This window comes from Drosophila virilis, chromosome 3, assembly GCF_030788295.1.
Source record: "Drosophila virilis strain 15010-1051.87 chromosome 3, Dvir_AGI_RSII-ME, whole genome shotgun sequence".
NCBI classification, from domain to species: domain Eukaryota; kingdom Metazoa; phylum Arthropoda; class Insecta; order Diptera; family Drosophilidae; genus Drosophila; species Drosophila virilis.
Genome location: NC_091545.1, coordinates 7012449 through 7038596, shown reverse-complemented (window position 1 = coordinate 7038596; position 26148 = coordinate 7012449). Strand labels below are relative to the sequence as shown.

The following is a 26148-nucleotide window of genomic DNA, read 5'->3' as shown; positions in this document are numbered from 1 at the left end:
TCACAATCTACAATAAAGTGTCAATAAAATGTCTAAATTTCCATGCGTCATTCTCAGCTCACTTTGCCGCTTTTTAACGGCTTAGAAATGCGGCCAATACGCAAAAAGTCAGCCCACGTCTACACGCCTCCTGCTTCATAACGCCGACGACCTCATTTGTGGTGTTACCACGCAAAGCTGCAAGTGGCACGTGGTAACAATGCGATTACAATATATGTAAGTGCACAGTATAAGACACACTTTGCCCACTGTGCGACAACTTGTTTCCGTGCTGCCACTACTGTGCTGTGCGGCATTAAGTAGTTCATTATACTGTCCAACACTGACTCCAGCCGAGCATGTGTGTGTGTGTGCGCGTGTGTGTGTGTGTGTGTGTGTAAAATTAGCATGAGTAATACGCGTAGATGCTTTTTTCCCATTCCTCCTTTCGTGCATGTCGCCAGCGGTAGAACGCACTATGAGATTAACGGGCAAAGTGTTGCTGTCTCTTTCTCGCCTGTCCACTTGTTGGTTACGGTTCGTTCATTTTGCGCTGTGTCATGTATGTGTGTGTGTGTGTGTGTGCTTGTGTGTCATTTCTTAGGCATTTACTGGATTTTTGGTTTTATTGACAGACAGTTAACCGGTTTTCAATGTTCTCTCTCTCTCTCTCTCTCTGTCTCTGTCTCGCTCTGCTGCAAACGCATTCGCATTTTAGTCGTAGCTTATCAGAAATTAGTCGCGTCATTTTGACGCTTATTCATAACTTGCTTAAACGCTGGCGGAGCGTGGGGAATTTCGGTCTTAAAACAGCTTTTAATTGAATTCATTTTGGTGTGTGTTTCTTCTGAAATTGTGACGTCACTGTTGACATTTCTACGAATTCATTCGTGTTTCGCTTCGCTTAATGCGACTTTGATTTATGCATGCGGCCAGTTGTACTCCCCCCCGCCCCGCCCACCTCTCACACCCATTCTCTTTACAGTGATGTCTCTCTTTATTAGCAATATCAGCTAATTTCTCGTATGTTCTGTGCTTTGCACTTCCGGCTTTTTGATAACTTCTCGGTTTTGTTTTTTTTTATTTCATTTCTACTGCGCTTTTTAATGGTTTTTTTTATCAAAGAGCGTCGCGTGAGTCACAAATTAGTTTTATTATTTTCTTTGATGGAATTGAAAACAGAATTACGTGCATGCATGTGTGTGTAGGTGTGTGTGTGTGTGAGTGTGTGTATGGCTGCATATGCGAATGCAGTAGGTAAAGAATGTGATTGAATATTGGGAAAAGGAGATAAGCCAAAGATTATATTTTTTTTTTTTTACAAATTTTTGGTTTGTTACGCAAAATGCAAAAAAACTCTCTAATTGTGAAATTTACAATTTCGGGCAGCTGAGCTTTCGATTTGCTTGGCATGCCCGCTAAAATTTCACACGACCCGTTTGAAAGTAATAAATTTGCTGCTTAATTTATGCCAAAGAAAAAAGTCGACTTAAATAGGCAGCCCACACGACCAACAACAATAACAATAACAAAACTGCATAACTTGGCGAATTTCAACAATAACATTGTAAAAGCGAAATAAAAAAAAATCAACGCGCCGTTTCTCAAGGTCGTTGTGTCGCCTTCCCAACTGCCGCCCCCATCCACCCCCTTACCCCGGCTTTACGCTTAACGCGGCGCATTGACTTTCCCAACGTAGCGTCGCTTTTGCTTGCGCTAGCAAAAATTTAGCTGTTTCGTTTTTGTTTTTATTGTTTTTGACTTTTTGCGAAAGCGTAAATACACACACACACACACTCGCAAACCTAAATCGCATTTATTGCTGTGGCTTTTGCTATTTTCGGCTGTGGTCGGAGTTTCGGGCGCAGGTTGCCTTGTCAATGAAAAAAGTGTCAGGGCTAGAGATTTAATTAAGCGTACAGCAACATAACAAACTTAACGCACACACAGACACACACGCACAATGCAAGTGCAGAAAAAAACAAAAAAGGCAGCGCATTTTTGTGTTTAACAACACTAAAGTTAGTGAACCTCTAAAAATACAATGCGAAATGAGCACGGTCTCGAAGTGGGAGAGCGGCAAACGCCCAATGGGGTGAGTGCGAGCGATGAGAGCGGCGCCGGTGAGGCGTCAAAGTTGCGGTAAATATTTGCCATGTGTGAAAGAGAAAGGAACGCGGGGCGCAACGACAACTACAACTAAAGCGTCGCCGTCGACTGAGCTCTTCTTATCTTGCTTGCGTGCTCTCCCATCTCTCGCTCTCTCTCTCTCTCTCTCTCTTTCTCGTTCTCGCTGTGGTGTTGTGTGTTGGACTCGATGTGTTTTATGCTCATGTGTCAATGACACTTTGTTAATGTTTTTAAATCTTGTCTACAACAAATAAATAATTTGCGTAATAATTAGTTTTTAGCTGTGCGCTTTGTTTAGCAGTTTTTAGTGTCATTTAGCTGTTCTTTTTACTCTCTCTCTCTCTGTCTCTCTCGCTTATTTTTTTGGCTTTGTTTCCCGACAGCACATAAAAAAGTAAATGATTTGTGTGTGTGTGCGTGTGTGTGTGTGTGTGCCGAGTACTTGAGCACTGCCTAATTGCAACTTTACTTTGCTTGATTTCAATTTAACATTTTACGAGGCTGCGTCTCATTCTGTTTTTGGTTTCTTTTTGTGCTTGTGTTTCCTGCTTGATTTGTTTATTGCCTTTAATGTGTTTCGCATGTTTGTTTGAGTGGCGTTTTATTGGCTGCGCCTACAGTTCGGCTATGTGTGCGTGTGTGTGTGTGTGTGTGCGTGTGCGTGTGTCTTCATTTGCTCCCCACCCCACCGCCGCCGCGTTGGTCTCTGGTTGCCCTTGCGTCGCTCAAAATGCAGCCCAAAATGAAGTCGTAAATAAAAGCTTTGCACACGCTCATTGTGCGCGTTGTTGTTGTTCTTCTTCTTGTTGTTGTTGTTGCTTCTTTTCTTTTCTACGCAATGCTCTCGCTGGGCGTGCTTTATTATCTTGTCTCGCTTATGTGTGCGTGTGTGTGTAAGTGCAATGCTCGCAAGTGCGAGTTGTGCTTGCATGTGTGAATGTATTACCGTCTGGCCCTGTATGTGTGCGCGTGTGTGTGTGAATGTCGCTTATATTGCGCGTAATTAGGTCAAAGTTCGCAGCTATGTTTGTCGAATGTTAATTATATGCTGGGTTCTGTGTACGCTGCGTGGGCGAAAGTCTTTGGGGGGGGGCATTAAACGCACAATTTTACAGCGAACTGAAGAAGTCCCAAAAGCATTGCTGCAATTACAGTTATGCGTCATGCGTGTCAAGACTTTGAATGTACGTTAGAAAATTGTGAATGATCTAAAACCATTTAGCAAAATATCCCAACTCAAAAACAAACTGTTCAATGTGTACAAAATTGCGATTTCTTTAACATTGACAGACGACCTTACAGCTTAAAAAGTGTGTGTGTGTGTGTGTGTGTGTGTTTGTGTGTTTGTGTGTTTATTTTGGTCACTTTCAACATTGGCTTCAAGCTTCCGCCATGCACCCCGGCCCCACCCGCGCTCCTGAGCACCTCCTGTGGACAGTGACTCATCTCGGCAAACGGTAAATTTGCGGCCCATTTGCTTGACCCACTTTCGGCGCACTTTGAAAAGTTTTCAACGCCCACAAACGACGCAATCGACGCTCGATAACAAACAATCTCTGCCGATAGGCAACACTCAACTGTTTGTTATCGATTGTTGTTGGGCTCAGGGTTGCCAAACACTTAAGCAATTTGCTGATTAAATATGCAAACAGCTGGGCGAAAGATTAATGCATAAAAACAGACGTTGATTATGCGATTAGCTCTGTTCGCTTCTCGCTGCTCACTTTTTGCGGCATTTAGTTTTGTTTCCAGCAATTAATTTATGAGTGAAAGTTGCTTTTAGTTTAGTTTTTATCTGCTCAGTTTCTTGTTGTTGTCCATTTTTTGCATGCATCGAACAATGAGTCGCCTTTGTTTAGGGTTGTTTTGGACTTGTGGAACTTATCTAACTGCTGGTCCCTTATATGCATATTGGCTTACAATGCCGCATAATGTATTCTTTATTTGTGTATTTGTGTATCATAAAGAGACACACTCCTTTACATAATTGGGCGACAATGCGCTTGATGTACATGCTTCAATCGCCGCTCATTCAAATTGAGAGAAGTTCATCATGAAGCAGCCCGTTGACCTGCAGTTGACAAACTTAAGACCCCGCAGGCTCTGCCCATTTTAACTACTTGATTGCATTTCGATTTGAGGTTTCTTTCAGCGTTTAATTCATTTAATTTCCCCCCTTTCACTGCGATTTAATTAATTACGCTCTCGCTCGCTGCTGCACTTAATCAATCAATCATCCGTGCGTATGGATGAGGGTGAGATGACTTTCAAGCGGAAGTCAATGTGATGTCATCGTTGAACTTGAGCAAACCTCCAGGCGCTAAATATACATATAACCGAATATAACAAATACAAAAACACCAACACAAACAAAGGCTGAGTACACTGTAAATTATCTTTTGACACAATTCACGCCCGCTTATCGCAATCGGGAATATGCTACAATAAAAATCCATGCGAAATTTACACAGATACACATAAATAAAGATATAGAATGTATGTGTGTGTGTGTGTATTCAGGTATCTTAAGCTGCCATCAGCATTTGAAAATAGCATCAATGAGTCAAAAACTGGGGCACTGATAAGAAAATCCCTTGGAAACGTCAAAAGAAAAACCGTGAACGTTTTTTTTTTTTTTTGGCCTGTGCTTTCCAAATTTAAAACTCTAATCAATCAGAAAAATCTGAATCAGAATATACATATATATTAGCGGGTATTACCCGGCATTGCCCGTGCAAAGTTTTGTGCTTAATGCCCTTCCGTGAAAAATGTAATTTGTTTTTCATGCAGTAATAATAACTTTCAGTCTAATCGAACGAAACTTCGCTCTAACTGCCGCATTTATTGCCCAAGAGAACCACAAAATCTCTAATTTGAAACTCAAATACAGCTGTTTTCCGCCAATTTTTCACAGTTACGTGTGGAATTTGCAAAATCGCCGAAACACGTTTTCATTAAGTGTTTTTGCAAGTCCAAAGAGAGTTGTCAAAGATTGTGCCTGTAGAAGCTTTATAATATAGTAGACCGACATAATTAATATTAATTTGTGGATCAGAGCTCTTCATTGATTCGGATACAATAGCTAAAGTGGAACTTAACCGAAACGAACTTCGATGACTAAAGGGCCGTATATAAATAAGCTGAATCAAATGTTTAAAAGAGAAAAGCCAGCTATTTTGCAATAAGTTGTGGGAAATCCAAATAAATAAAGCTTTGAATCTGTGTGAATCACTTCAACTAAATATATATTCCTTATTTATAGGTATTTCATCTAGAATTTATTTATTTATTAATTTTACTCACACACTTTGCACCCATTTTGTGATTACATAATCCAAAGGCTTTAACATAAATATGTATCGAAATGCAATCCGAAATCTCGCCGGGATTTATTTATACTAATACAAGACTGTATTCGTTCGCTTTTATATGAAACGCGTTTGGGCAAAAAAAAAGTTGGCTTCTTTTTTTGTGAAATACTTTTTGCGAAGGCAATTTTAAAGTCTGGTAAACACATTTAGTCCATTTGACTGCCGAGTGCCAAACAAAAAACTAACTAACTGGGTTAACCAGGTGCATGTCGTGGCAGACGGCCAGGTAAACAGGCGGCAGGCAGACAGCCGAGTTGGCCAATAAACATTTTTTGTTTGTGCGCCCTTTGAACTCTGTCTCCATAAGAAGGCAGCACTCAGATCCAGACTCTTGAGGCTGTAAATTGAAATTTAATTTTGGAGTAAAAGGTAGTGCGAAGAAGGGAGAGGGTGGGAGAGAGAGACGAAGAAACTTAGGAGTGACAGGGAGAGGCATCAGAGAGAGAAGGAGATAGGAGAGAAAGAAAGAGAGAGAGAAAGACTCAGGAGAGAGCGAGCGAGAGAGAGGGAGACTCAGGAGAGAGAGAAACTTAGGAGAGAAATACTTAGCAGTGAGAGAGAGAGAAACTGCGGAGTGAAAAAGAGATAAGGAGACTCAGAAGAGAGAGAGAAAGACTTAGGAGATAGAGAGAGAGGTGAGAGAAAGAGAGAGGTGGGGGCAGGGGAAGAGGAAGGGGCGTGAGAATTATTTAAAAACCTCGCAAACTGCGTTGATTCATCGTTTATAGTTTTTCAACTTATTTTATGCATAGTTTCAACTTTTATTTAATGCAGTTTATTTTTTCTTTTATTTTCTGTTTTATGTGCAAGCTGTGGGGCACTGGTTGAGGGGGTTGAGGCACAGCAAAGTTCAATTGTTGTGGCCATTAAAGTGCAGTTTGAAAATAAAACAGAAAACAAAAAAAAAAACTACTTTGATTTCTGGGTTAATTAACTAACAGCAGAAGCAGCAGCAGCAACAATTGGTAATTGATGCGCCGTCGTAAGCCCAGCCAAGGCACCTCCCCCCGCCCCCTTTTGCCCTTTTGCCCTCCTCCATTGCGCCCCTCTCTCAAATGTTTGTAATCAGCTTAACGCGCTTTGTTTTTAACCCGTAATACCCAGCATTACGCAGCAGCGATATGGACTCTATTTATATTGTAACAATGCTAGTCGCATTTCCTTTGAAATAGAGGTAGTTATTGGCAAGAAATTTGCTGTCGTTTGCCTGGATCAAGTGTTTTTTCTGTCTTTTCACCCATTTTCCGTGCATGTAAGTGGATTTTACGTTGAAATTTGTAAACGGTCTTACGGAAACTTAAAGCCTTTTTATCGATTATTTTTGGTAAATAATAAATTCAATTCAATTAAAAGGACCACTTTTTTTTTTCGACCCAAAGGGAAACAGCAGGGCATTTGATAGTCGTGCATGCCCCACTTGACTTGAGTTCTTATTTGTTTGGAATTTGGAGCCACAACAAATTTGCACACGATTGTTGATTTGGTTTGTAGAGGGGTGGCTGAGGGGTGCTTCGTTAAAAGCTTGCGCAATGTTGCCAAACGCAGCAGCTGCCACAGATTGCCAGCTAAGTCGTCTCTGGGCCAGTTGGCCAAGCAATTGCAGCAGCAGCAGCAACCAATCGAGCAGAGGCAACCACTTGACGCATCGCACGGGGCGTGTTGCGTGGTTTCAGGTCGCTTTGGTGGTAGGTAGGGTAGGGTAGGGTAGAGGGGGAGGGATGCTGCTACCACTTATACCTCAGCAAGTGCTGTAAATTGTATTGTGGTTTTCCCAACGTTTGCTGCTGCCGCTGTGCGACTGAGTCCACAAACAGATCCAAGTTTTCTATATAAAGAAGTATATATACACACACACATATATATTTATATATATATCTGTGTGCATTGTTGTTGCCAGCGCCGCAAATTTAATATGCAAGCTCAATGGGCAAATGGCTGCAGTTGCAGGCGCTCAGTTTTCAGTCTGAGGTGTGCGAGTGTGCGTGTGTGTGGCGTGAAGTGAAGTGGAGTATGCCGCTGTGGTTGCTGCTTTGATCTAATGCCGGCAGCTGCCTTCTCAGTTACCCAACACGCATTGTTAACCCAACATACAGACACACATGAAAATCATCTCCACATATTATATATATGTATATAGATAGATAGATCGTATAAGATCTGCATGTGAATGCGCCGTCGTCGTTGTCTTTACAATTTTACCAAAAGTTTCCCAATTTATATTCATATTTAGATATTAACTTTAAATGTTGACAGCTTTAAAATGTGTTATTCATTGCTTTATCAGTTTTATCATTCATATTGTAAACGAGGCAATTATTTAAATAATATTCTATCAAATCTTTTGATGGCACATATATACATGCAGCCATAAAACTTTCTCGTCTTTATCAAAGGCATTTCCCCTGGGTATAGTTTCTTTTATACTTGTGTCTCTTTCTCTAACACTATCTAACTATCTATCTATTGCTCATCGCAGTCCTATCTATCCAAATATCTATACATATTTTTTACTGTGGATCTATATATCTATCTATTACTCTTATGTATCTATCCATCCATCTATATAACAATCTGTCCATCCATCTATCTATCTATCCATCCATCTATCTATCTATGTGTCTATCTATATATCTCTGTATATCCATCTATCTATCTGCTGTCTATCTATCTCTCTATATTCTATCCATCCATCTATCTACTTAACTACATTTCTCCATCATCTATATACTTATCTATTCATGCAACCATCCTTCTAACTTTATTTTCTTGATATTTTATCATGCTTCACCCATTGACCCGCCGCCTTTTCTCCACCTTTCAAATTGATTTCCATTTCCATATTCTATTTACTCAATTTACACAAAATTCACTTAACTTTAATTCACTTTGCTTATCGGAAACACACATTTCCCCACTTTTTCCTGCTGCTTCTTCTTCTTGCTTTTAGCCAGCTGTTTTCCGTTTTTCCCAATTATTCTCTATCTCTCTCTCTCTCTCTCTCTCTCTCTCTCTCTCTCTCTCTCTCTCTCTCTCTCTCTCTCTCTCTCTCTCTGGCGTTTTGCATAGTTAACCTGAACTTGTCTTCAACTCGAATATGTTCGAATTAATCTTTTTAGTCATTTTACTATGTGACGCAAGTTGAGTAATTCCAAGAATTACAGGGGCGATTGGAGAGGGGGGGGGGTGGACTTGTACAGAGGGGAATGTCGTTCTGAGCTTTATCAAGTTTCTTGTTGCTTTTCATTTTTGCTGTCTTTCTCATATTTTTGTGCAAGGGTCGCGTTATCAGAACACGCAAAACAAATGCTTGTGAATGTCAGCGACGTTTGCTAAATACCCTGTAATTTAGCAGCAATGGGGTGTGCTGAATAAGTGTAAGAGTTTTTGACAAAAAAAAGGTTGCATATAAAATAAATGAAATGTGCTTTGATTTGAATGCAAATCATATTTAAATTTACGCGAATATTACCCGGCGTTTCCCGCAAAAAGCTTAGAATTTATAAGATTTTCAGCCCAAAAGTAATTCGCTCATTTGGAAATAAGTTTTAAGCCGACAATTCATATATATCTTCTTTTTTTTTTTAATGTTTTGTTTTAAGTTTTATTTTCTTTATTTAAGGTAAATATTTTGTCATATGTAAACAGCTGGAATTTTATTTAAAAAAAAAAACAACCAGTTGAATATATTTATATTTATTTAAGAGTATTTAAAGCAATTCATAAATATTTATATTATATTGTTTTGTTTTGTTTTGCCTTGTTTTCTTTCTGTGTACGGCAACAATTATTTTTGCGCTTTGTTGACTTGTTGCATATATTCCCGAGGCTGCAGAACAAGACGTGTGGCGGTTTGGGTAGGACAGGGGGAGGGATAGGGGCAACAAAGTATTTCAGAGACTTAATTACATGGAGGAAGTTGTTCATGGAGAGAGGCAGAAGAAGAAGAGCTCGTAGAAGCCGCCAAATGCCATACAAAATCACGTTATGACAACACGTAATTGTCTGATTATGCAGTTCTATATACATATATATATATATATAGCTCGTAACTGTATTTGTATCTGTATCTGTAGCTGCGCCTGCAAATGTATCTGTATCTGTAGCTGCGCCTGCAAATGTATCTGTATCTGTATCTGCTTACACGAAAATGTGCAATGTGCGTGTTTTTTTTTCGCTCTCCATTGCATTTTTCATTAAGTTTATTGTGTTTGTTGATTTTAGCATATAACTTCTTCTTTTTTCGACACCCTGGGCATTGAGCATTATGTATCTGGCAGATACTTGTACTGAAACTGAATACTGAAACGTCAAATGAGAAAAGACAGAGAAGAGTGAAAAACAAAAAAAAAATAACTTCTGCATAGGTAGGCAAATGGCGACAGCTGCGATGCACGTCTTGAATCCATTGTTGACTTTACCTTTAAAACAATTTTACACTCGTTTTGGTTTTGGCTTTGGTTTCGGTTTTGGTTTTCATCATATATTTAATTATTTGACGTATTCAGCAGTTTCTGTGCGAGCTCTCTTAGAAGGCAAAGGCAAAGGCTTTCGATTTGTTTTGTTTATTTATTTGTTTCGATTGTTTAGCTCTATTTGCGACTGACTCACAAATCATTTGTTTTCTTCGTATTCTGGCATTTCGATTGCGACAAACGCTGGACTTGAAATTCGCTTGAACTCTCGCTGGCGGCCAGTTAATGCCAATTGGCGGCAACTGGATACGCGATGTGCCATAAACTGGTTGCACCTGCCTCTTAGCTGCGGCACGGCACCATAACCGAATCGATTTTCTCTTGGACAGTTTTCCAACTCCATTAGTGCATGTCATTAATTTGCAACGATTTTCCACAGCGATCCGCCGGACCGTTAGCATATATATATATATATATATATATATATGGGAAAAATCTGCGATGAAAAATTTGTTGCTTAATAGCATTTTGATGGTAGCTAACGCAACGCCCCGCTGGCTAATCAATAAAAACCAACTATCAACAGCTTCAGCTGCCTCTTCTTCTACTCCCTTTCATCCGCCTCATAACTAACTCGCCTGCTTCTTCTTCTGCCTGCCTGCCTGCCTGCCTGCCTGTTAAATTGTTATCAACTCTCGTTAGTCACTTGATTTATTATGAGGCATCTCGACTGCAGCTCTCTGCTCTTCAATTAAAACTGTATTAAATGCAAAATGACTTTTAAACCTCTTAACAGCAAAAAAAAGAAAAAATAGATTCCTGCTCCTTCTGGCCAAGAGCGAAGCGGACTTAAACCGGTCGGAGGACATCTCAATCTTAAACGGCAAATCAATTTATGACTCTGATTAAAGCGACAGCTAATTGAAATACATTTTTACGCCTTGATTGACTTACTGATGCGATGCGATGCGACTCGTCTTGACTGGGAGCATAAACAGTTTTCAACTCACGTTATTTTTCAATTACAACCAAAGCCTAACGAGTCTGTCAATTGTTATAAGAACTTGTCTCGATTAGCAGTATATTTGGAAATTTGCATATTAGGATCTATAAATTATGTTTAAGTTTAAGTAACAATCGATCGAAAAGTAGGTTCTTGTATGCAAAATTTTTTTGTTTTTCGAGATATCTTGACCAAGCTCGACTTTTATTAATTTCACTATGCTCCTCATACATATGCGAAATCCTATCAACATCGGACCACTATATCATTTAGCTGCCATAGAAACGAGCGGTCGAAAATAAAGGTGTTGTATGGAAAACTTTTTTGTTTTTCCAGATATCTTGACCCAAACTCGGCATTTATAGGTTTCACTATGCTTCCTACATTTATGCAAAATCTTAGCTACATCGGACCACTATATCATATAGCTCGCATAGGAACGATCGGTGTAAAATGAGTTTCTTGTATGAGAAAATTTTTGTTTTTCAAAAACTGTTTTAAAAAATATTCAGGGATATTTGGGTGCTGCCTTAATTAAGATACTTTGAGTTTTAGATGCTGCTTCTTGGAATTTTATATTATATCAATCTTTAACTCTTGCAACAAACAGAAAGTTATGCATCAGAATTATTATTAAATACTTTACAAGTATCCAATGTCAGGCATATGGAGAACTCTTCCTGTTTTGTTGTTTAAAGTGCATTTAAATGTTATTTACACGCAGCACGTTATTTTATTATTATTATTATTTGGTGACGCAGTTTATTGACGTTGTCGTCAACGCCTTCGCCCATGGTCGCCGCGAATTCGCGCTGTTGTCAAGTTAGCAGCGAGTCGAGTTCAAGTGTCTATGCGAGAACGCGCCAAGGCCGCATTTTCCCCAGTTCGGGTTGTAAACTGATAAAAATGAATATAAAAATGATTTCACAATTCGCAACTAATGTGTTATACTCTATCTCTCTACAGGGCCGTCATACAAAAACTGGTCAGTTGGCTGCCATAAAGGTGATGGACGTCACCGAGGACGAGGAGGAGGAAATAAAGCTGGAAATCAATGTGCTTAAGAAATACTCAAATCATCGCAACATTGCCACCTATTATGGTGCATTCATTAAAAAATCGCCACCCGGCAAAGACGATCAACTCTGGCTGGTTATGGAATATTGTGGTGCTGGTTCCGTTACCGATCTGGTCAAGTCGACCAAGGGTCAGAGCCTCAAGGAGGAATGGATCGCATACATTTGCCGTGAAATTTTGCGCGGCCTCAGCTATTTGCATTCGAACAAAGTCATCCATCGCGACATCAAGGGCCAGAATGTGCTGCTCACCGACAATGCCGAGGTTAAGCTTGTCGATTTTGGTGTCTCCGCGCAGCTGGATCGCACGATAGGCAGACGCAACACGTTCATTGGTAAGTCAAAACGTTATTGTGACTCATGGCCAGGTCGTTTAACTGGTTCCACTTGTGTCTTATAGGTACACCCTATTGGATGGCGCCAGAGGTCATTGCCTGTGATGAGAATCCCGAAGCCACGTACGACAATCGCTCGGATTTGTGGTCTCTGGGCATTACGGCACTGGAAATGGCTGAGTCACAGCCGCCGCTCTGCGATTTGCATCCGATGCGTGCACTTTTCTTAATACCGCGCAATTCGCCGCCGCGTCTCAAATCCAAGAAATGGTCCAAGAAGTTTCACGGCTTCATTGACACGGTGCTAGGTAAATGACTACAAATAATGGAAAGTAAATATATATAAACATATGCATTTAATTTAACAGTGAAGGACTATCACCAGCGGCCTTACACCGAGAATCTGCTGAAGCATGCATTCATTAAGGATCAGCCGACGGATCGGCAGGTGCGCATACAGCTCAAGGATCACATCGATCGCTGCAAGAAACGCAAGCAGGAGAAGGAGCGCGAAGATTATCGCTACTCCGGCTCCGACAACGATGACGATGAGCCCCAGCTGGCCGGCGAGCCCAGCTCCATCATACAGGCGCCCGGCGGCGATACATTGCGTCGCAATTTCCAGCAAATCCAGGAGGGACGCCTAGCCGCCGAACAGCAACAGCAGCACCATCAGCTGCTCGCCCAGGCGCAGGCACAGGCCGCTGCCGCGCATGCCGCCGCCCAGGCGCAGCTGCATCAGCAGCAACAGCAGGCGGCGGCCGCAGCCGCCGCTGCGGCCCATGCAGCCCAACAGGCGCAGGTGGCCCAACAGCAGCAGCAGCAGCAACAGGCGCAGGCCCAACAGCCGCAGGCCAATCGCCAACAGAAACCACCATCGGTTAGTGCCATCCACACTCAGATTCCAATTGGAATTATTTTCGGCTAATTTGTTTAACATCGTTTTGCAGCGCCAGCAAATCGAGGAGCCGGGTCCGCCGGCACGGCCACAATTGCCGCAGCGTCTGATTGTGGTGCCAGATCCACCGCACGCCAATCGGCCATTGCCACCGACACCCAAGTGCGGCGAGCCAGTGGCTCAAACGCCGCCACAACAGCAGCAGCAGCAGCGCAGCTCACAGAACAATTTCAAGCCATCGGTGCGTATTCACAATATACCGAGATTACGACCCAGTCAGTGCCTGATAAGACGGGTGGGGGAAATCCAATGCATTTCCCAGGGCAACGACTTTTAGCGATTGGAAATAGTAAAGGGCCGTCCGCGATATCAAAAGCTTTAGCTGAGTTCTGCTTAGGCAAACGGAAGTGGAAAGTTCGGGCATAGCATGAAGTATGTTATGATTAGCAAGTATTAACCGGCTTTGCCCGGTTAGTCGAAATTGTCAGGAGTAGAATGAAATGATATAAAAGATTAGCTTAACCCCGGGCGTAATCTTCAATGGAAAGATCAGGAGTGGAAAGACATGTATATGTGTTAATTCGAGTATAGAACGGCCTTGCCCGGGTCAAGTAATTTGCTTTATAGTTCAAAAGGTCAGGAGTAGCAAGAATAACGAGAACTCACCGGTTTTATCAGAGCAAAGTAATTCTTTTTATCATATTCAATGGGAAGATCAGGAGTATTATGAAATGAAATGAAAGTTTAGCAAGAGTTAACCGGCAGGACCAGGGCCAAGCATTTAATGGAAACGTTGGGTGTAGCATGCGTAACCCCATTTACACTCAAGCAGGTGAATTTGCTGAAAAGTGTGAAATACGTTTATAAAAATTTATTTGGGCTCAGGAAATCGCAATTGTTTTCCAATTATTTTCGTGTTGAAGTTTGAATATTTAAGCCCCCCTTTTCCAATAGTCGGTTATATAGCTACGCCCCGCCCCCCTTCCCTTTTGCGCTACTGCTAGTTAGTTACTAAATGCCAACACCCCTCACCGCCCGCTCAGACAGCTCAGCTCATTTATAATTTACCCCTGTAAAACCGGAACGTATTGTATTGTATTTGTAATTATGATATGATTTTTCAACTTCTTTTATTTTCATGTTTTGTGCGCCTACCATAACATATATAATCTATATAAACTATATATAATATCGACCTTATGATTTCGCTCATGTGTGTGTGTGCCTCTCTCTGTATTATGCGTACATCAACCCGTTTCGTCATATATATATATATAACGTATAAATTCGATTAAAATAACACACACAAAAAATACCGTTAAAATACTATAAATACTAAATACACACGACAATCATAAAACAGTTACCACCAAGGAGACCTGAGGTATGTTTTATCATTTTCAGTATTTTTCAGTTGTAGCCTGCTCGCTCGCTCCTCCTTTTCTCTCTCTCTCTCTCTCTCTCTCTCTCTCACACACTCTTTGATTTGTGCATTTTATGCTTGTTTTACCATATACCATATATATGTATGTCTATATGTAAACTACCCCCCGTTTTTTTTTTGAAAGACCTGTCAAAATTCTGAAACAAAATTTACAACTTTTTGGAGGTACACAAAGCCACAGCCTAAAAAAAAAAAAGAAATACTGTAAAAGCGCTTACGTAACACTAAAATACTATCATATACCAACCCCCCCCCCCCTTTCCTACGCCCCTGCACGTGCCCACTAATCCACAGTAAAACAATACCCAAAGCAAAGAGAACACTTTCCATTTCCAAATGCAACTAATACCAAAAAAGTAAACGAGGTTCTATAAATAGAAGAGTTAATTTTGATTGATGCGTTTGTAATGCCAAAAAAAAAAATTAAATATATAAATAGATATTTATCTATATATATAAATATATATATATTTAAGACTAACCCCGGCAAGTTTCATAGATAAAAAAACTAACCGAGCTTTCTCTAATGTTTGGCCCTGTTTGTTTGTTTATCTATATAAGAAGTGAAAGGTGTAAACCAGTCTAATGCTCTCTTACTTTTCGTTCCACCCCAAAAACAAACGCATTTGCCCCCCGAAACAACAACTACAACTACAACAACAACAACAACAACATACTGTGGTACCACGTGCAACACACACACACACAACACACACACACTTCACTACACAACACAACACAACACAACACACAAAAATCCTCCGTGTGCATTCGAAAACTTGACCCGAAATCTTTTGTAAAATATGAAAAAAAAAAAATCAAATACCTGTAGGATCATTTGGATGTGTTAGCAGCACAATTAAATGAATTGGGCGTGGTCTCCTCCCAACAGCCGCAGCCACAGACAGCAGCAGGCGGTGGACAATTGCAGCAGCAGGCACAGCCGGAGGCGCCGCCGCGCAGCAATCGACAATCGGGCGCATCCGCCGGCAACGGGGCCATCTGTGTCTCGGCCTCATCCTCGTCCGCTTCGAAGCCGGCGGCTGCATTGCCACAGCAGGCGAACAATCATCTGGGACAGCCCGTCAATCCCCTGGATCCGCTCGATAGCAGCGACTCGGACAGCGAACCGGATGAGCCCAACGATCGGGCACGCAACGATGGCACGCTTCTGGCCAGCGATCCGCCCAAGCCGTTGTAAGTACACACCCCTGCCCCTGCCCCCTTTTCAAAGCACAAAACGTAAGGCGTGGCAACAATTTGCAATGCAACAAAATGTTCCACATAAATATTAATTGCAAATCGCGCACAGCACGTGTTATATACCTCATATATATACATATATATTTTGGGATTAGTTAGAACTTGGTTCTATTTCTGTTTTTTAGAGTTATTTATGGGCGCACCGTTGAGCTATTTAAGCCTTAAATACTTAATAGAACTTCTAAGAATAGGCCACGAATCGAATAGTTGCTTTTTTTAGTTCCTCCAGCCATACTAATCATAGTTTTCTTAATAGGTTCGAAAATTCCTATCGAAATACTCGTTAATTCAAAGATCTTATAATTTTCGAGTCATCAACAAATACTCTAAAGCCCGACTACATTTATAAATGCAGATTCCATTTAAAGATTTTATGGCAACTCTGAACATTTTGTTTAATGCTCCAACACAAGAAAAACTTTTGTGGTTTCCAACACTGTTCTCAAGAATTTAGAATAGTTTTACAACTAAGCTTACTTTCAGCTTTAAAATGGGTAAACAAAAATGGAAGGAGTGTCATAGGAGAACACCTTAAATGTGGCTTAATACAATTTAGAGTTTTCCAACACTGTTGCCAAATAGTTTGCGAAATCAAACTTAAGGTTTTCCAACACTGTTTCCAAGTATTTTAAATTGAAAGAACCCAACACTTAAAATCATTTGAGAGATGCCAGTAAATGTTCTACCGACTTGTTTTCGAGATTTTCCAGCGAGCGAATACCAAAACGAATTGATTTATTTCGGATATTATAAAATGTACGCGAAATGTAAATGGAACCGTTTGGAAAGCTAAGCAATACTTTTGTAGAACTTGTTTGCAACTTCAATCAATTCACAGCATTCTTAACTTTGTCTCCCTCACCAATTATTTGTTATTTAAAAATTCAAACCGAAACACGCATCTCCTCACTCTCCACATCCTCATATTCTGTTCAATTATTTGCCGCCCCCGTTTTTTTGCGTTTTGTGTTTTTTGTTGTTTTTTTTTGTTTTGGGTTTCCTTCTTTTGTTTTGGTTATGTTCAGACCCGAATTTTCATATAGGCCCGGCCTGGGACCCGTCTCCGAGGACACAACAACAACAACGACCACACCGCTGACCCACGGCAGCGGCGGACCCCCGAATCGACCCTTGCCACCGACACCGGACGACGACGATCAGGCCGGAGATCGTACGCTGATCATGAAGCGCGTAAGTAGCTGCCATCCAATATATTATATACATATATATATATATATATAAATATATATCATCCGAGTCTTTAATCTAATTATCTAGAACTTGTCTAGTTTCTTTTAGTATGTTTTCTTTTAGTTTAGCTTTTAGTTCAATTTTCCGTTTCTACTGAGATACGTTGCGAAGAATTTAGAGTTGCAGGTTCTTAGGCAGCTGTACAAATTGTAATTAGCTTTTTCATAGGGTTCAAGGTCTGTGAACGAAAACAAATACTATATAAAACCCTATACATATATATTAATAATATTCAATTAAAAAACGACAACAACTAAAGTTTGGATGGTTGTGGTTCTATTTAGACAACTTTTTGCAGCAACTATTTTAATTTAACTCCTTTAACCAAACGATTTGAAGAACGAGTTCCTTTGAGTTTAGTTTAAAATTACAAACTTATTACATAATACTAAATACACATTTATTTATTTTGATTAGTATATTACTTAAAAAAAAAAACACACATGGTATGCAAATTTTTTTCGTGAATTTCTTTTGTACAAAGTTTTTATGAGTATTCCACAACTATATATATCATTTTTTAGCCCCAGTCTGTGGCATTTTATATATTTCTTTTTCATTTTTTCTTTAAATTTTTTCATATGAATTTCGAATGTTTCTCCTGAGTATTGTGTATAAAAGTGAACTGCACTGGTGCATAGAATGTTTACACGGGCACAATTCATATTGTTAAGAGCTGGACAACTAATCGCAATGAGAAATTCAACAAAGGCGCTTTAAAAATTAGAGAGAATTATAATAAATATATATTATATGAAAAAAGTTACGAAAATGATCGATAATTTATGGATAATCGATCAGTTATCGCTCTATATGTGCTTTTTCGATAATATATCGCATTAATGGTCATTTATCGATAACTTATCGCGCTATAGTTGTGCATTTTCGATAACATATCGTAGTGCTGATTTATCGATACATATATTGACATATACGATCGATTATCGATTTATCGATAACAATTGTTAGATATATCGATAATATTTACATTACGATATCGATCGACATTAATTCCTTATAGTTGTTTTTTCTGCATTAAGATAGTTTTCCAGCTCTAAATACTTACTTTCATGCATACATACATACATATGTATATGTATTGTAATATATATATAGAGATATATTCAAGGCAAGAAAGTGCATCCGATTGGTTTCATGTCATATGGCACTTGATATGATATGTTATGATCTTTTGTTTATATACATAATTAAACACCTTTTGCACCACAATGTGCATTATCCACAGCCCCAAACCCCGCCCCTTCCCCCACTCTTTCCTCTGCACCAAGCAAACACCAATACAAATAGCCCAAATGATATCAATATGACGCACACGCATACATATGTACATACACGTATGTATGTGTGTATATGGAATGCAATGCAATGAGAGAATTCATGAAAAACTTTCCATGCGGTTTTTTTTCCATACCTGGGTGCAGATAGCCAAAATAAAGTATTAAAAAAAAAAACAACAATTTAGCCTGTAGAACTGTAAAATGCAAGCAAACAAAAAACCTAACAACAATTCTTCTCTTGCGCTACTACTCACAACAACAACAACGACAACAACTGTAAACAGAAATTAGAACAAAACATAAACCGCTTACAAAAATCGGCATCCACATCGCATGCGCCAAAGCGAGCTGAAGACGCGAAGCTTTTACGCGATTGGGACTTAGATAAATTCGTTTCCAAGAAAGTAAACGGCGGCGGCGGCGGCGGCGGCGGCGCTAGCAGCAGCAGCGGCAGCGGCAGTAGCAGCACAGCCAGCCTCAGTCGCAGCTCGTTTTTGAGCACGCTGAAGGTGGAGGCGAAGCTGCAGCGCGCCAGCGTCGCCGAGCCGATAGCACGGCCCGTGCCCAAAGGCTTTCAGCCGCTTAAAGGCGCCAGTTCGTCGACTGGCGTCAGCATTGCCAAAGAGCGCAGCAGCAGCAGCAACAACTCAACGCAGCCGCAGCAGCACAAGCGCCAGGAATCCGACTCCAAGTTGCCGAGCTTTGTGCGCGGCTTTCGACGCGAGAATTCAGACTTTTTCCCGTTAACGAAGCGACACTCGGCGGTGCTCAGCGGCGGCGGCGGCGGCGGCGGCGGCGGCACTTCTGCCAGCAGCAGCAGCGGCAACAATGCTCAGCTGCAGTCGCCGCAGCTAGTGCAAGCGCAGCGCGCCAGTGCCATGTACCAAAGGAACAGCATTTACAACAGTAGCAGCGGCAGCAAGGAGAGCAGCGCAGCCGCAGTCGCAGCTGCTGCTGCTTCTGCTACTACTACTGCTGCTGCTAATAAGACCAAAGCGACGTCCACTGCCAGCAAGACAACTACAAAAACAGCAGCAGCAGGCGGCGCAGCAGCTGGCGTCGCAGCGCCGACCAAGTCCAGTTGGGCCAATTTAGATTTTCTGCGTCCGCGTCGCGAAAAGACTGAGTCTGTCATTGTGCTGCACAATGCAGCGGCGCGTGCGCAGCAGCAGCAGCAACAACAACAACAACAACAGCAACAACAACATCAGCAGCAGCAGCAGCAGGTAAACGTTCTCAGCACGCACGCATTAAAAAAAAAAAACAACAGCAGATGAAAAACAATTCAAATATATCGTTCATTATTGTGTTTTGTCTTGGCGCCAGAAACGTAAACCAAACCAAACTACTTGAAAACAAATCAAGAAAACAACAACAACAACAAAATACCAAGCGTAATGCAAATAAAATTTACCATTTGGCTAGAATTCCGATACTCACCGCAACACAAACACACACGCACACACATACGCATCATTCTTGCTCTCTCTCTCTCCACCTCTGTCTCACAACTCATACCCCACATCTCTCTGTTGCTCGCTCTCTTACCTGCCATTGCCCATGTAGCAGCCGCATACTGTTAATAACATTGCACTAACAGCTCGTAAATAACAGAGACTATGCATAAAAACTAGACAGAAAAAACAGTCTTTAAAATTAAACATTTTTTACCGTTTTAGTTATTATTTATAAACATTGATTTTTTGTTTGTTTTCTGCCTTGCTTTGAACTTCCCCAGCATGTGTTTTTTTAATTTTTATTGCATTTGCATTTGTTTTCTAATCAGAACGAACACCTAATTCTAATTGGAAACGTAAACTTCACCTAACATTAAACAATTTTGTATGTAAGAGTCATTTTATATACCATTTATAGGGCTGTATGGATATTTAATTGCTTGATTTATAACATAATAATAATATGCATTAAGTAGACGGTCAAATAACGGTAAACTACTATCGTATATGTATATAATATTACCATGCCATAAAAAACGAACAAAAGTATCGAATGCTAATGAGATGCTAAAATACAAAAAAAAAAAACTATTTAGCTTTAAATTTTGGCAGGCCTAACTCTTAAGCTTTTAAGTACCTTATCGTGTAAATAATGTCATTATCTCATGGATTTATCATATGCTCAAGTTTTAGCATGAGAAATGTTTGAGAAATGTTAGTGCTAGAATTTTGGGGATTGTGTAGAAACTGAGCTGAAAGTAAAAAAGAAAAGTTCGATAAGACTAAAAAGTATTTTCCAATATATTTTTATAAATACTTCTTTTCAACATCTATTTTGTTAATTATTCTAAACAAAACTTAAAGTAAATCCTAAATCTAAACAGAACTTAAAGTAAATCTTAAATCTATGGAACTAAAAGCTGGAATATTTGCAGATTTTATCTATATGCCATCATAATCAGGACTTTATCGGAGCTAACTTTTGCTTTTATCAGAGCTAAACTATTTGCTGCTTAGCTTTTGCCAAAATTCATGCATTTGCTCAAAATTGTTTTAAAGCTTTACGTATTATTTGGATAAAGTTTTCCAAACAAAAAAAAAAGTTTTCTTGGTTTGGTTTGCACTTAATTGAAATTGTTAATGAAATTTTAGAAGCAGCAGACGCAAATTTTTTGGTGCAAATTGAGCAACGTTTTGCCTGCTGCCCGAGGCCTGTGCAGCTTACCCCCCCCCCCTTCACCCTCACCCACCTACAGAGAAAGTTGCGCTAAACTAAACTAATTTTAAGTGCCTTTTATGTGTAAAAGTGCTAGCTTTAAAACAATTTTGAAGACGTAATCAAATGTTTTAGCTCGTAAGCTTTTTAGTGTTAAAAGTTGAAAAGTTGAAAGGTCGAAAAGTTGAAAAGTTGTTGAAGAGAACATTTTGTAGGCGTCTCAGTATCTCATTGGCATTCATTTTGCTTACTCTCGTGTCTCCCTCTCCCTCTCTCTCTCTCTCTCTCTCCTCTGTCTGTCGCTCTCTTGCTCTTTGACTCTTTCGATTTGTTGTTTATTCATTACATTTTGTTTTTGTTGTGTTACCTTTTCAAATGCATTTATAACCCACACAATTTCTGTTTTTAATTTCATTTCGTTTTCGAATTTTTGACGTACATTTAAAACTTACGCATATACCGCTCTCTCTTACTCTCTCCCGCTCACGCTCACGCTCTCGCTCTCTCAACCTCTTCCTTTCTCTCTGACAGAATCGCGGCGTAGCCGTAACTGGCTCCGGCGGGGACAACGGCGGACTGGGCACCCCCGGCACCCGGACCAGCAGCGTTCTGCCCGATCTGCTCAGCCAGGCCTCGCCGGCGACGCCTCCGCGTCACGATAAATCATCCAGTGAGGAGGTGAGTATCGATAAATGATTCATTATTTAATCGTATTTATCAGTCGATTCGATATTTCATTGTGTGTTTTGTGCGTACAACTCGGTTTTTCAGAGTTGCCAGTTTTTGTTTTATTATTATTGTTATTTGTCTACTCAGTTTTTTTTTCTTCGATTGTTAACTGTCCTCTGCAACAGAAAAATCAAGCTAAAAATCGACTCATGCATTGTCTTAATCGTTTACAAATTTGTTTTTGTGTATTTTCTAAATAAATAACAAAAGTCGTTCAATCCAAATTGATTGAAATCATGAAATCAACTGCCATTTCGCTTGACAAGCACTTAACATTCTGTTAACTTAACAGAAATATTCTTACAGTGGGTCATTGTTTCGCTTTCTGCGGAATTTCTTTCTCTTTAATAACATTAAATGACAGATATAATTTTTGAATTCACTCTTCTTTAAAAAAAAACCTACTGTAGCAGAAAGTTTAGTTATTTTTTATATGTTTTATTCGTTTTGTGCTTTAAACAAAATTATACTGACCTATTCGAAATTATCTAACCCATCAAATGTGACTAATCCAAAAGAATATCTTAGCATAAATATGTTTCTTTGACGTGGAGCAAAGTTCATTATGAAGAGCGCGTAACGAAAATGTCCATTTCAATAAATTGGTCAACAATTTCCGTAAAATGAAATATTAAAAAATATAAAATAAAATGTGCATGCAAATCGCAGCTTTTTACAAGTGCATGTCCTTTTAAATGAATCAAAACCAAATGAATTTTAAATTTAACCAGATTAAAAACGTTACAAAAACTTTCTTCTTCTTAATTGTGCTTTGTCTTTCCGCAACGTTTGAGCTGATGGCCACTACGATATATTCTAACAAATTACAAAATACAAATCAATTACCAAACAAACCAAAATTTACAATAGTAAGTATGAAAAACAACAACAACAACAACAACCAAATCATCAATAGCAATTGTTTTCGAACAACAATGCAAAATACTCTTCTAAAAATTAAAAAATATATAAAAAGTATACCAACTCCCAACAACTACCAAACTTTTGTGTATAGTTTTATCATTTCCAACAAATTCTAATTAAATTTTAAAATGTGTCATGTGTTAATGTACACATTATTAAATGTGTGCAGGGCTTTTTCTAATTTACTCAATATTCACTTGTATAATTTCGCACCAGAAATGTCATTTTATGTTATTGTCTCCTCTGTGTATATATAATATGTGAATACATGTTTCTGTTATATTTTTGCTAGCCAAATGCACTGCTGCGCCCACTGTGGCCGCATTCACTCTACCTCTCTCTCTTTGTTTCTTGCTCTCTTGCTCTTTTGCTCTCTTATATACCTTGCGTTGCATAGCAGGCAGCCTCATGTCACTGTCACTGTAACTAACATTTCGTTTGCCGCCGCGCTGTTAACGCACTGTACACATTGCAGACGCCGAGGGCGATGCTCCTCAATTACTGTAAACCAAACCTGTATTCTGTTCATTCTTATTGTTTTTCAACACACACACAAACACACACACGCACACGCACACATACTTAAACACATGTCTACACAAACAAAAACACAAATCAATATGTAAACTTTTTTAAAAGTTTTATTTACCATTGGCCTCTGGGGAAAGACTAAACACATTTTATTTTGTTTTATTATCGTTAACATTTTCTCCAAACATTTCTCGGCTCTGTTTATAATAATGCAAATCAATATATATTTGTATATATTTTTGGCTATTGTTTTTATTTTAATTGTCGCTAGCACACGCAGCACACAATATTTAACCAATCCCTCACACACACACACACACACACCTACCCAACTGAACCTCAGCATGTTTAATTTTTATTAATGAATTTATTTTGTTGACAACTCGAAGACTAATTGAAATTTTTTTCTTGCACTTTTTCTATTTTCTTTTCTCTTTAATTACAAAAAAAAAAAAAAACCAAAACGAACAAAACAACAACAACAAAAACAAATGAATCAATCAATCAATCAATCAAACGATCAATCAAATAAAGTATCAAGCGGCCATTAGTTCATCCGTGCATTCCACGCCATCGAAATCGTTTATCGCTAGCAGCAGCAGCGGCAGCGGCAGCGGCAGCAGCAGCGCTGCAGGCGTCGCCGTCGGCATTGGCGGCCATGGTCATGGCGGCGGCAGTGTTGTCGGTGGCATAATTATTAGTGCTAATAATTCACCACAGTCAACCATATCGCTGGCCTCGTCCACATCGAATTCGCGACAAAATTCGCCAAAGAATTCGATTAGTAAAACGCGTTCTTCCAGCAGTATTACTAATTTATTGCATAAATCTGCTTCTTCCTCTTCTGCGAACATTCTACACCTGTCACCAACCTGTTCCGGCACTGGCAACGCCAACAACGCCAACAACGCCAACAACAATATCGCCACATCGAACGCCCACTTGCCACCGCATGCGTACGCGCTGCAACAGAAACAACGCAGCTTTCTCACCTTTGGCTTTGGCGCCGGCGGTTCCGGTCCGACACGTCGCGAATCCACGGTCAATGTAAATGTGACGCCCACCTCGCACGAGGCGGCCAATGATACGCCCGAAATCCGTAAGTATAAGAAGCGTTTCAACTCGGAAATACTGTGCGCCGCACTCTGGGGCGTCAATTTGCTGATCGGCACCGAGAATGGACTCATGCTGCTCGATCGTTCCGGCCAGGGCAAGGTAACAACCGGCACAACTAAACCAATTGAAAGCCTAAACTAAAGCCAATCTTTTTTTTTGTGGACAGGTCTATCAGCTGATCTCGCGTCGTCGTTTCCAGCAAATGGAGGTGCTAGAGGGTCAGAACATATTGGTTACCATATCGGGCAAAAAGAATCGCGTGCGTGTCTATTATTTATCCTGGCTGAAGTCCAAGATCTTGCGCACCGACGGACTCTCCGATGTGAGTGGACACAAATGATTTGCCTAGAAATCGAAACACTTCTCATTTATACCCTGCAACCGTTCAAATGCGGCTTATTGATTTTGTGCTTAAGCATGCAACTGGCTGAGGGAAACATGTCTATATATATTGTTGCTCTGAATCGATTTAATTAAGTCCGTCTGTTCCTCTGCTCTGGACGCAAAGCAGAGATATTATTCTCTAAAAATAGAATTTTTGCCTCGATATCATATCTATACGATTGCTTTCCCGGATATAAATCCTAACGATAATTTTCTAATCATAACTCCAAGACTTAAAGAGATACTCGCTATGCACTTGGCATAGTTCTCGTATATCATATAAAGATCCATCCATTGCTCGAAAACTTTTGAAGGTACATTCTTCGGCTTTAGTATGTAAACAGTCTGGAGTGTCCTATTTAAACTCTGAAAATCGGACTCCAAACACCGAAGTTATTTAAGAATGCGGATAGTATGAGGCAAATCGAAGTGTGCGTGTGTGTATGCAATGTATAGAAGGAATCTAGAATGTCCTTAACGGGCTTAGGGTATCTCCTAGTCGGGCGTATTCGACTAGCGCACTTTGTTTATTGTCTTAATGTTAATCTTTCCTCTCCTTTCCGCCGACAGCAAGTGGAGCGTCGCAACGGCTGGATAAATGTGGGTGATCTACAAGGTGCTGTACATTTTAAGATTGTCAAATACGAGAGGATTAAGTTCCTAGTGATTGCATTAAAAGACTCAATTGAAATTTATGCATGGGCGCCCAAACCATATCACAAATTTATGGCATTTAAGGTGCGTACGATAAACTATATACGAATCAGTAGATCTATAAATAATGTTGGTTTCTCGTTTAGAATTTTGGTGAACTGGAACATCGCCCCCTTTTGGTCGATCTCACAATTGAGGATCAGTCGAGACTGAAAGTGATTTATGGTTCCGCTGAGGGTTTCCATGCGGTTGATTTAGATTCAGCTGAAGTATACGATATATATCTTCCTAAGCATGTAAGTGGCGGCGCATGCCAACATCATGATACATGGATATACACAGTAAATGCGAAACATCTTCAAACACAGACTCAGGGTGCAATCATTCCCCATTGTATTGTGGCGCTTCCAAATTCAAATGGCATGCAGCTCCTTCTCTGCTATGACAACGAAGGCGTCTATGTGAACACTGCCGGTCGTGTATCCAAGAATATTGTGCTGCAGGCAAGTCAAGATTACATTTCTAAAAATATCTCGAAACGATTTGATATTATAATCCGTGCCATCTCTTTGCAGTGGGGCGAAATGCCCACCTCGGTGGCCTACATAGGCACGGGACAAATCATGGGCTGGGGCAATAAGGCAATAGAGGTGCGTTCGAATATCTCTTATGCAGAT

At 40.1% G+C, this 26148-nt stretch overlaps 1 protein-coding gene across 12 annotated transcripts in view; it reads left to right on the top strand.

Moving 5' to 3' along the window:
• msn (serine/threonine-protein kinase msn) overlaps positions 1 to 26148 on the top strand; it is a 36995-nt gene that overhangs the window by 8919 nt on the left and 1928 nt on the right. For 3 of the 12 annotated variants that reach the window (XM_032434696.2, XM_070208223.1, XM_070208222.1), the window contains exons 4-18: positions 11862 to 12306; positions 12372 to 12614; positions 12675 to 13186; positions 13257 to 13445; positions 14568 to 14588; positions 15481 to 15845; positions 16937 to 17102; positions 18745 to 19686; positions 21665 to 21811; positions 23852 to 24532; positions 24600 to 24755; positions 25388 to 25555; positions 25618 to 25767; positions 25840 to 25974; positions 26047 to 26121. In XM_032434696.2, coding sequence (XP_032290587.1) covers positions 11862 to 12306; positions 12372 to 12614; positions 12675 to 13186; positions 13257 to 13445; positions 14568 to 14588; positions 15481 to 15845; positions 16937 to 17102; positions 18745 to 19686; positions 21665 to 21811; positions 23852 to 24532; positions 24600 to 24755; positions 25388 to 25555; positions 25618 to 25767; positions 25840 to 25974; positions 26047 to 26121 — 4395 coding nt within the window. The remainder of the gene's footprint in view (positions 1 to 11861; positions 12307 to 12371; positions 12615 to 12674; positions 13187 to 13256; positions 13446 to 14567; positions 14589 to 15480; positions 15846 to 16936; positions 17103 to 18744; positions 19687 to 21664; positions 21812 to 23851; positions 24533 to 24599; positions 24756 to 25387; positions 25556 to 25617; positions 25768 to 25839; positions 25975 to 26046; positions 26122 to 26148) is intronic. The other 9 variants (XM_032434698.2, XM_070208224.1, XM_032434699.2 and 6 more) reach the window with 9 other exon arrangements.